The following is a 12,279-nucleotide window of genomic DNA, read 5'->3' as shown; positions in this document are numbered from 1 at the left end:
GGCAACCAGGTCAGCCTTGAACCTAAAGTCGCCCTCCCAGATAGATTTTCTAGAGGGAGTGATAATTTTGTTCGGTTCAGAGAATCTTGCAAACTGTATTTTCGTCTGCGTCCGTTCTCTACGGGGGACGAAAATCAAAGAGTGGGGATTATTATGTCTCTGCTAAAAGGTGATGCTCAGTCATGGGCCTTTTCTCTACAGATCGGTTCTCAGTCCCTCCGATCGGTGGATTAATTTTTCAGAGCCCTGGGCCTGATTTATGATCAGTTGGCTGAATCTAAGCTGCGTAGCTTGAGCTAGGGAGTACGTTCTGCAGAGTCATATTGATCTGAATTTAGGAGAGGAGCGACTGATTCGGAGTGGAATGACCCAGCACTCCGCAGTCAATTCTGTCAAGGGTTGTCTGAGAGACTAAACGACGCCCTGACATTCCACGAAAACCCTGATTCGTTGGAGGCGGCTATGTCCCTGGCCGTTTTGGATTGGAGAGAGGTGCAAGGTTCCCCTCACTCGGGTTGCATTACCATATGAAGAAACTGCCTCTTCCGTCCCTCGGGGTTCAGAGACATCAGAGTTTGTGTCAGGTGATGAGCCTATGCAATTGGGACAGATCTCTTCTTATCCTGATAATAGGAAACTCAGGGTCCAGAGAAGACTTTGTTTATTTTGTGGTAAAAAGGACATTTTGTTAATGTATGTCCTTATATTAAACCTCAGGGTGAAAAAGAGAAAAAAGGGGTTGTAACTAAGGGGTTTAGTCCTCTTACTCTTGGCAGTGTGGGTGGAGAACCAGAAAAGGTATTTTTGTCTTTGGCCTGTAGTATCCGATTTCTCCTGCCTGCCATGGTGGCACTAGACTCTGAAAATATTGATTTGGAGGTATTTATTGATAGTGTGGCAGGGGTTAACCTTGTGGACCATCAGTTCGTTTAGAATCATGGTTTTAAAACAAGCGCATTAAAACAAGGTGATATCTGTGTTTGCTATTGATTCTGCCCCCCCCTATCACAAAAGTGTCTGACTAATATGGTGCACGATATTCATTTGAGTGTGGGCGATTCCCATGTTGAGTCAATTTCTTGTTTTGTTTGACTGTTCCTCTAGTGCTGGGTTTACCATAGTTGACCAGACATAATCCTACCATTGACTGGCAAACAAGACAGATCAGTAATTGTAGCGATTTCTGTATTGACAACTGTCTTGGTGCATAACTTTCTGTGGTATCCACTAAGGTGTTACCCCCCCCCCCCTTTCTTTCCGATTTTGCTGACATATTCTCTGAGGGTGGAGATCAGGTGTTACCCCCTCACCGAGTGTATGATTGGCAATTTAGCTCCGGGAATAAGGTCGACCGGATAAAGTCTCGTTTGTATAATCTTTCTCAACCCGAAAGAGTAGCTATGTGAGAGTACCATATTTTCCGGCGTATAAGACGACATTCTAACACTAGAAATTATTTTCAAAAGTTGGGGGTCGTCTTGTACGCCGGGTATAAGGTAAAAACTCAGATCCGATGGTATATTCTAACCCCCAGGCGTTCCCATGGTGACGGGGATGCTTGCCTGGGGGTTAGAATATACCATCGGATCTGAGTTTTCACAGGAAAGCTTGCCTGTCTCTCGCTCCCCCCTGTGCTGCCGCGCCCCAAATCCTGGATACCAGCACCGCCCCTCTCAATTTATTCACTGTAGGGCTTCTACAGCGCAGTGAGGTATCAGCCACTCAGAGCAGTATAATATCTAAAGACTATTCCTTAGCCGGCAGTAACTTGAACTTTAAATTAGCGCTGTGATCTTTATTACCTTACAATGAAGCTCCGGTAACAGGCAAAGCGGGCGGCAGCGTAACGTCACTCATTCATGTGACGCGCCTGCTCCGCCCACTTTATGAATGGAGCAGGCGCGTCACGTGAGTGACGATATGCCGCCGCCCGCTCTGCCTGTTACCGGAGATTCATTGTAAGGTAATAAAGATCATAGCACCGATTTAAAGTTCAAGTTACTGCTGGTTAAGGAATAGTCTTTGGATATTATACTGCTGTGAGAGGCGGGGCCACCTGTGGATCACACATAGCATAAGATGCTATATAGTGCCATCCACAGATCCCCCTCCCCATAACAGTGCCATCCACAGATCCCCCTCCCCATAACAGTGCCATCCACAGATCCCCCATGGCAATGGACCCACCATCTTTACCCAGCCCCTAGTAGTTCCTATGTGGGAAACTGGGAATGTGAAAAAAAAAAAAAAGATAGGTTACCATGGCAGCCAGGATGCTACTGAAGCCCTGGCTGCCATGGTCAGTTCCCTGGACTGGAGAGGATAGTCTTGGAGACAGGGAGGGCTGGGAAGGCAGGGGTAGTCTTATACAGGGAGTATAGCCCAAACCCTAGATTTTAAATGAAAAAATTGGGGGTCGTCTTATACGCCGGAAAATACGGTATATTACCAAGAGGTATGGGACCCTTAGACTAGACCATGTTTAGACTTCCGTGAGCTCAATCTCATCACTGATCACTGTCCGTGATCCGTACCCCCTTCCCTTAATTCCGGACTTATTTGATTAAAGATTGTCGGAGCCAAGGTGTTCTCCAAGTTGGATTTAAGGGGGGGGGGCATATAATCTGATAAGAATCAGGGAAGGGGACGAATGGAAGACTGCCTTCAATACCCCTGAGGGTCACTTTGAGAACTTGGTAATGCCTTTTGGGTTGACTAATGCTCCGGCGGTCTTTCAGCACTTTATCAATTACATTTTTCATCACTTGGTGGGTAGGTTTGTTGTTCTATACATCGATGACATACTAATTTACTCACCCGATATGGTGAGTCATCAGGATCGTTTAAGACAAGTATTACTGATCCTCCGGGAGAATAAGTTGTATGCGAAGTTGGAAAAATGTGTGTTTGCGTTCCGGGAGCTGCAGTTCCTGGGTTACCTGCTTTCGGCCTCAGGTTTTCATATAGATCCAGATAGGTCTGTGCGGTATTGGACTGGGATCGACCTGAGAATCAAAAAGCGCTGATGTGGTTTTTGGGGGTTTACCAAATACTAAAATGTATCCTGAATTATTCTACTGTTGTTAAGCCTTTGACCGATATGACCAAGAAAGGTGTTGACTTCTGAGTCTGGTCTGAGTCTGGTATGATGAGGCATTGCATGCCTTTTCTACTATAAAGAAGTGTTTTGCTGCTTTTTCCATTCTGGTGCAACCCGATGTGTCACAACCGTGGAGGTGGATGGGTCAGAAGTGGGAGTCGGAGCAGTTTTGTCACAGGGCACCCTTGTGCCTTCTTTTCTAAAAAAATCAAAATTGGCTTTTGAAGAATGCCGTCATTGGTTAGAAGGAGCGATCCATCCCATTACTGTAATTACTGATCATAAGAATCTGGCTTACTTACAATCGGTGAAGCGTCTGAATCCAAGGCAGGCCAGATGGTCATTGATTTTTTACTAGGTTTAATTTTGTGGTCACTTATCGCCCTGGGGTCAAAAACGTCAAGGTGGATGCTTTGTTGCGTAGCTTCCCTGAAGGGGGAGATTCGGAGCACCCTGCTCCAATTTTGGCTGATGGGGTGGTGGTATCTGCTCCGTATCCTGAACTTGAGGCGGAGGTGTTGGATGAGGCACCCGATTCCTGTCCCCCAGGGAGGTTATTTGTTCCTTCTGGCCTTCGACGCAAAGTGTTCAAGGAACATCATGATACCGTACTTTTTGGGCACCCTGGGAGTAGATCCACGGTGGGTCTCATTTCCCGGAGTCTGGTGGTCAGGTTTACGTAAAAGTGAGGGTTATGTGACAGCTTGAGACCTGCGCACGTGCCAAGGTGCCGCATACTCGGCCTTCAGGATCTCTTCATCCTTTGTCCATCCCATCCCTGGATGCATTTCTCCATGGACTTCATCACTGATATGCCTAGTTCTTCTGGGAAGACTGATTTTAGTGGTGGTGGATAGCTTCAGTAAGATGGCGCATTTTATATCAGGTTTGCCTAATGCCAAAACTCTCGCACAAGTGTTTGTTGATAACATCGTTAAATTACACGGCATTCCCTCTGATGTGGTGTCGGATAGGGGGACGCAATTTGTTTCCAGGTTCTGGAGGGCATTCTGTTCTCATCTGGGAGTTCAGTTGTTCTTCTCTTCAGCTTTCCATCCCCAGTGAAACCGACAAATGGAACGCACTAACCAGAATCTGGAGACTTATTTGAGGTGTTTTGTCTGAGAATCAGGAGGAATGGTCTTTTTGGGGTTTGCTTTAAATAACCGTAGACAGGAGTCCACTGATAAGTCACCATTTTTTGGTGCATATGGGTTTCATGCTCAGTTTGGTACATTTTCAGGTACTGAATTCTCGGGTATAACTGAAGAGGAAAGATTATCTTCCTCATTGTCATCTATCTGGCGGAAGATTCAAACCAATTTGAAAAAAATGGTTCAAAGAAAGATATAAACGGATGGCTGACAAGAGACGCATGACTGGTTCGGACATGTGTGTGGGTGATTTGGTGTGGTTGTCCACTAAGAACATTAAGTTGAAGGTACCCTCCTGGAAGTTGGGCCAAAGATTAATTGGTCCTTACAAGATCTCTGCCATTGTTAACCCTGTTGTGTTTCGTTTCGAACTTCCGCAGACTTGGAAGATCCATAATGTGTTCCACAGGTCGTTGTTGAAAAAAAAATGTGGAATCTGCTGAACCATCTCCCTTGCCACCTCCCCCTGTCTTGGTAGATAGTAATCTGGAGTTTCAGATCTCCAGAATATTTAACTCACGTGTTCTTCGTGGGTCCCTTCAGTACCTCGTACATTGGAAGGGTTACGGTCCAGAGGAAAGAACGTGGGTTCCAGCGACTGATATCAGTACTAGTCACCTTCTTAAGGCCTTTCACAGGGCGCACTTAGATAAGGTCGATCCTGGGTGCCCGGAGGTCACCCGTAGAAGGGGGGGGGGGTACTGTCACTGCCTGCCCTGTAAAAGATCTAAGAAGATCAGAAACTTGCAGCATGCGAGTCTGACAGGTTCTAGGTGTTAACTTCTGTTTATTGTTGTGGGCGGGATCCCACCTCTTCACAGTTTCTGCTCGTTTGCTGGTTAGAGGCTCTATTTTAGTCTGCCTCTGACTTCTCACCGTGCGGTTGATATTTCCTTTTGGAGTTCCCGCTGGTTGTTTGTGGATCCCTTGTTCCTCACTCTTCCCAAGCTAAGTTCTGCTTTTGCTCTATGTTGTTTGTGTCAGTCTAGGTCTCAAGGAGACGCTGGCCGCTTCACTGTGGACAGGTGCTGGCAGTCTCCTAGGGTTTGCTACAGTATTAGCAGGGTCCAGGTTCGTGTGTATGTGTTCGTCCACCATTAAGGCCTGCACATATTGTTAGGAGTCAGGGAGAGACTCAGGGATTGCTAGGAGGTAACCATCTCTCCCTCACTAGTTTTCAGGCCTAGACTGTTATCCTATGCTGTCTGTTGTACCCATTATCCACATTACCCCTTAACAGCCGTGCATGTTGTAGTTTTTGTCCGGCTGCCTCTCGGACCCTGCTAGTGCAAGTGTTAAAGTAGCCTTAGTGGTGTTGGAGCTCCTGCCCAGAGAAGTTTGTCGATCTGTGCCAGCTAAGCGTCCAAATGAAACACCTTCTTCTGGTGCACAGAGGCGACAGGACGTTCTGCGTCATTTTGTAGTCCTGAATACCGCTCTAAGAATAGTGATACCAGAACAAGTAGAGGCGGTAGTAAATTGGATGGCCTCCACATTGTCTTCCACCCAGGCCACTGGTCAAAAGTGCAGAGTTGGCACCGGCGGCCCACAGGCATCTGTCTTCCATCTTAACTCCTTGCAACATCAGCCAAGCAATCTGAGCCCCAAGTCAGTCAGCAGTCACTTCTGCTTTTTGATGGCTCTGCTGGCGGGAGTTCCGTCAGCCATCCACATAGCGCTGCCCCAGAAGTGGAAGGGATTGAGTGCACTGATGTCCAACCACTTATGTTTGAGGATGAGGACGTGAGAGAACCACCGCAGCACGTCCTCATGATGATGATGAAGAAACACAGGCATCAACAGCTGCAGCTTTCTGCAGTGTGCAGGAGTGGGTGGAAGAGGACAAGGACCTCACATGGCATCCAGGTCATGCCAGTGATGTGTGCAGTTCAGAGGAAGAGGTGGGGGGGTCAGGCAGCGCCTGCTACTGCCCACCGCACCGAAAGAACAGAGCACACCAAAGCTAGCTCCAAAGGAGTTCCCTGGCGTGGCAGTTCAGGCAATGTGCCATTTCCCAATGTTTTGGGTCTTCCACAAAAAAAAAAAAAAAAAAAAAAAAAAAAAAAAGCAGAAAAGGAAGAAAAAAAAAAATATATATTAGCTACCTCCTCTGCCTCTTCCACCTACACAAATAACATAAAAATTAAAAAATTATAATTTTGAACCAGGAGTCAGAGGTCCAAGTGGAGTAGAAAGTTGAGGAGACTGTGGACGTGGCGTCCACAGTCTCCTCAACTTTCTACTCCACTTGGACCTCTGACTCCTGGTTCAAAATTATAATTTTTTAATTGTTATGTATTTTATGTTATTTTAAGTAATTTCCCAATCCACATTTGTTTGTAGGGCAATTGTACTGCTCTTACCACCATGTTGCATTCTTTTGCAGCCCTCTAGCCCTTTCTATGACTTTTTCAGCCCCAGAGTTCGGGTCCCTATTGACTTCGATGGGGTTGGTTATTTGGGGTCAAGTTCGGGACCTGAACCGAACTTTGAAATACAAGTTTTGCCAAATCCGAACATCCACTGTCTGCTCATCACTACTTCTTACATTTCACATTTGCAATACCCCTTTAAAGACAATGGAGCCTCCAGGTCCTCTCTGTCCTCCAAGCTTAACATCACCCAAGACATCCCATCCTGATCACCTGTAAACTGTTGATTAGTATATTCTGCTCTAGAACTATACAGCCGGAGATTAAAAAAAAAAAAAAACAAGAAGAAAAACCAGCAAGATATCCAGATTATTAACAGTGAATCGTACCCCCTACATCTTTAAGCTGATAAATATATGCTGAATCCTTTTGTGGCTGAGCACCCCAGGTAAAAAACGCATACATGCCCTTAAAGGGTTTCTCCAGGAATTAAATACTTAAATATTACTTTATTATAAATATATTCCAAATATCTATCATTAGTTATAATGGTTCGTTTTGTCTAGGAAGCAATCATCAGGGGAAATAAAATGGCCGCCATCCTATTAGTACACTCAAAACCTGTCCTAATCACATAGGAGGAAGTTACTTCAAAACACTGAGCCAAAGAGCTGCCTCATCCTCCTCTCTGCTCTACTTGTCAGGGATTATAGCCCTGAAGCAAGTAAGATTTTTATTACCGATATTGTTCCTTACCTTTTCCTGAACATAGCTGAAGATCATGTCTTGTATCTCTTGTGGTGGAGAAAACCTGTACTTTTGATAATAGGATGCATGCTCTTTATTCTCAAACATTCGTGTAGCCATTTTGAAATTGGTTGAACCACGATCTGGGGTGCTAAAAAGAAAAATGCAAAAATAAGGTTTTTGAGAAACATGTGAAGATACAATCAAGACCTTCATTGCATTTATGAGACACAATTGTTTGATCTAGAGGTTACAACTGTAATAAAATGAAATATATACAGTATATTTTTCGGTATGAATAGTGCTTCATGGTGACCCTTTAGGAAAAGATCATTACAGGTTTTCTATTTGGCGTCTGCTTTACCTGTTGAGGTTTATAAGCAAACATTGAAAGAATACACGAGGGCTAGAGGCTAGAGCTTACTTCTGCTGTTTAAAACCACAATAAGGCATAACTATTGTTACATGTCTTCCAAAAATGACTAGTGCATACAAGGATAATAAAGATTGTAAAAACATTCCCTTTCTCCACATATCAGACGCTTTTTTTTGTCTTGTACATGGCCATTGCACTCTCTGTAACTGTTGTAATCGGATTAATGTGATTGTCGTGTTCTAGTGTAGAAGGGCACACAGCCGAAGGCACATGTAGAAGTTCATGCCAAGTTTTCTTTGTTTTTTTTTAAGAACTGGCTATGACCAGCTTTTTGGCTCTCTTACAAAAAAGATATCACAGAACAATAAAAAAGAAATTGTACACCACTAAATACAGAAAAGTAGCTTTCCTCCCTACCACAGTGAAATTTCATACGAGTCCTCATGACTCCCTCAGGCAAGAATCAACCCATTTTTCCCCAGGCAGGGAGCCGTGTGAATAAATGAGTAATTACAGTACACTTACATTGAAGTCTCTATGAGATCACATCTGAATTCACCCTACCCTGATGAGACAGGAAAAATACATGCTGAGGGGTTAAAAGGCCCCAATCTGGCCTCCACCTTCAGTGATTTACCAAGAACCTCCAAGGCAGAAGATATTCAAATAATAATACTCAAACCCAAAAAGAGAGACATAGGGTGAGAAACTATGGGTTCTGTCATGGAGACTTCCAGGAAACCCAATCCCCGGTAAGTGTAATTGAACATTTCCCTAGTCATCTCCATGAAAGCAGACCCGAGATATATCAAAAAGCTAAATTTAGTGAGAGACTTAAACTAAAGGGCGTGTTAACGCCTAAAGTCAACAACCTGAAGTATCAAAACTCCAGTACTGCATACTTATCTTAGAACACAAGACTCTTTCTGCCACTATGATGTAGTGTAGATTGACATTTTTCACAGTTGCTTTACGCTTCCAGCCAGCCACATGAAAATGTCTTCCATCCAGTAAGCCCAGGGGCTATAGGCCAAAACTTAGAGACACGAAGCACGAGCATCAGAGGTGCGAAGCTCAAACGTGACGCAGACAGCGCAAGCCAGAAAAGTCTGTTCATAACTAAAAACGAATCCCACTACCTCTAACATGATACCATATTAAACAAAAATTATACCATGTCAAATGAAGAACCCTTGGGGGGTAAAAAAAAAAAAGATAGAAAGTTCTGAGGAGGTTCTTAGAGCGGAATCATATGGCTGTGCAGGAAACCTAGCCAGTTAATCTCCTGAACCGACCGTGGCTCTGAGATTTATGATGCAGTCAGTTCCTATTTTATGGCGAGTCTAATGTACAGTACCAACATGATGAGTGATTCCAGGGCCAATCACTGCCATACGAATCAGCCCTTAGCAAGTACTCAATCTACTTGTTGAACGCAGGCTATAGCATTTTTTTTTATTATTGCAATGTACTTATTTTGAGCTAAAAATCTTTTTTTTTTTCAATTGGCCTTTATTAAAAATATAGAATCCTTTTTTGTGTACAGAGCTGAGATGCTCTAGCAGCAGCCTGTGGATTTTTTGTCTTTTCCGTCATCTGGGGAGCAGACAGACTCTTTATCTCTGCTCTCACATTATAAACACTCATTATAGCTCAGTTCTTATCTTACTGATAAGAATGTGGCTTAAATTAGTGTTTATGACCTCTCAGTAGTTTAGAGAAGGATTATTAGAAGACCGGCACAAAGTGAGAGTGAAAGTACCAGTCACAGAGAGGCTCAATATTTTTAATAAAGGCCAATTGAAAAAAAAAATGTTTTGCCAAAAATGAGTAAAATGCAATCATAAACAAAAATTTACTACAAAAAGGTGTACATAGCCTTTAATTACATCCAGCTGTATAGTCCTATATTCAGGTTTAATCTGACTTGCATGGGTATAGGATAACCACTCCTAGATCAAAACATGAGCAGGAGAAGAATGATAACTATAGTAGAATTACGTGCTAATCTCAAGCAATACACAGGCCTGGATTAGATACTGAAGGGGCTTCAAAGCTCCATTCCACAGAACTTACTACACCAAACACCTGCTGGTTGGGATCAAGGCCCAGAAACATACAAGGTCTTGAGACTGAGTGCCTAAACTCCTCCTGGAGCGCTGCAGCCATACCAGTGGGATAAGGATAGCATCCTAATAGTACAGCAATCCTAAGCAGAGTTCCATGGAGAGGGTGGACAGCTGTTACATTTGCTGCCTTCATCTACTTTCCCCTTGAATCTCCATATGGACCAATTGTCATAAAAAGCCCTGATCTGTCTGCAGGCTCTGTCCTGTACAGCATACCTCCCAACCACCCTGGATTCGGGGGTACAGTTCTGCATTTCGGTGGCTGTCCTGGAATGGCTGAGGTATGTCCTGCTCTCAGCTGTCTCTGCATCCATAGTGCACAGAGACAGTTGTTTGTAATGGAGCCATCTGCTCCCCGCTTCACTGTTCAGCTCAGGTTCCAACGCTCCACAGCAGGATGCGGGCGGACATCCCTCTGCTGGACGGTATAGGAGGAGTGGTGCAGGCCTGGGAATCAGCCTCTGCTCCCCCTACACAGTACAATGTGTGACAGTATTCTGCTTGCTGCTGGGGAGTGCAGGTTGAGCCGTGATGATCATCAGAGGAACTAGGTGAGTATTTACTGTTTTTTTTACTCCTGTGAGGGGGCACATATCTGGCCATGGCTACTGGGAAGGGGGGAATATATGTGGACATAACTGCTGTGAAGGGGACACATATCTGGACATAACTACTTTGAAGGGGGCACATCTGGATAAAACTTGTGTAAGTGAAAACTGGCTTAGTTGCCCATAGTAGCCAATCAGATTCCACTTTTTATTTTCCAAAGGAGCTCCGAAATATGAAAGGTAAAATTTGATTGCTTGCTAGGGGCAACTAAGCCAGTTTTGATAAATCTACCCCAGTGTGTTTTGCATGCAGACCACATACTTCCTCAGGTCTACGCATCAGATGAATAGACCTGACAAAGCACAGAGTCCATGTGATATTGAGGATTCACACATACCATTTGTATGTCACATGCTAAGACATTCATCTGCCTTTTAGTGGCTCCATTATACACTGTTCAGAAACTCTGCACTCACTGAAAAGAAATCTAAGAGCCATAGAGTTAGACTATTAAGCCTGAGGCATTCTGTGCGGGCATGTGTAGGAGGCTGTATGGTGGCAGTCATGTACCATGAAGCTGTAGGGACATTGCATGCCATGTTACCATTCATAAGGAGCTTTTGTCCTCTAGAAAAATGTTCTTCTTTAAAAAGGATTGTCCGGAATTTAATAACTGACGACCTATGCTTTGGATAAGTCCTCAGTATCTGATCACTAGGGGTCCAACACCTGGGACCCCCACCGATCAGCTGTTTGAGAAGGGACCGGCTCTCCTGTGAGCTCCGCTGCCTCCTACACGCTTATCCAAGCACAGCGCAGTACATTGTATGGCGGTTGCGCTTGGTATCACGCTCAACCCCATTAACTTCTATGGGACTGAGCTGCTCCTAGGCCACGTGACTGATGAACGTGTCAGGAAAAGCTGCGAAAGGGCCTTCTCGAATAGCTGATTGGCAGGGGTCCCGGGTGTCAGACCCCCACCACTTATATACTGATTACCCATCCAGAGGACATCAGTTATAAAGTCTCGGAAAACCCCTTTAACTCTGAACATATGACATCCAATGGAACGTGCCACGTATAGAATCCTACAGAAAAACCTCCATATGGCTCATGCATCTCTGATCGACACAGCGTTCCCTTTTTTTACATTTTAGGGTGTAGCTTATGTACTTTGAGCTGCTAATATAAAAATAAAAAAATCACCTCAAAACTTTCCTCTCATGTACCTTTTTTTAATTAAATCTTCAGTTTTAACGTCATATTTTCGTTCAGTCCGTATATATGAGGTCTTTCATTTGTCCAGGCACGCAGTCCTTGTAATGGATTGAATTTGCACGACATCAGTCAAATTGCTAATGGACATGTCTAGGCAGTCCCGGCAGCTGTTTGCAGAGGCTATAGAAGCAGCTGGCACACATGTGCCATCATCAGACTGGTACCAGTTTGCTTGTATATGTTGATACTCTGGTTCTAAGGCATAGCCAGAGCTGTACATGCAGGTTACCTAAAATCTAAGCACTTCTAAACCGCTACAGGACGATGCGATATACCGGTAGCTATAATGTGCTGCCAGCGTCGCATCAGCCACGATGCATTAGGTTACATTTGTGGCGAGTACAAACCTCAAGGACGCACCATGGTAGCTCCGATTATGGAAGCCGATGAGATGTACTTTGGATGTGAGATCAGCGATGAAGCCTGGGCTCCTCACATCTGCAGTGAAAATTCTGCTGTAGATCTTATGGTGGATTTACACTGCCCGATATTGGGGCAGATTGTCCGGAATAAACGTTCCCGACAATCTGCCTGTCTAAATGTGCCGATCGCCTGATGAACTAGCAAAACGTTT

General features: G+C 44.5%; 1 protein-coding gene across 2 annotated transcripts in view; it reads right to left on the bottom strand.

Annotated features, from left to right (window-relative positions):
* Window positions 1-12,279, bottom strand: part of LOC122934562 (putative methyltransferase DDB_G0268948) — a 99,914-nt gene that overhangs the window by 32,918 nt on the left and 54,717 nt on the right. For both annotated transcript variants that reach the window (XM_044290132.1, XM_044290131.1), the window contains exon 2: window positions 7,383-7,524. In XM_044290132.1, the coding sequence (XP_044146067.1) occupies window positions 7,383-7,493 (111 nt within the window). In that variant the 5' untranslated portion in view covers window positions 7,494-7,524. The remainder of the gene's footprint in view (window positions 1-7,382; window positions 7,525-12,279) is intronic.

This window comes from Bufo gargarizans, chromosome 4 (genome assembly GCF_014858855.1).
Source record: "Bufo gargarizans isolate SCDJY-AF-19 chromosome 4, ASM1485885v1, whole genome shotgun sequence".
Lineage (NCBI taxonomy): Eukaryota > Metazoa > Chordata > Amphibia > Anura > Bufonidae > Bufo > Bufo gargarizans.
The sequence above is the reverse complement of the archived record's forward strand: the minus strand, read 5'-3'. Positions and strand labels throughout refer to the sequence as shown.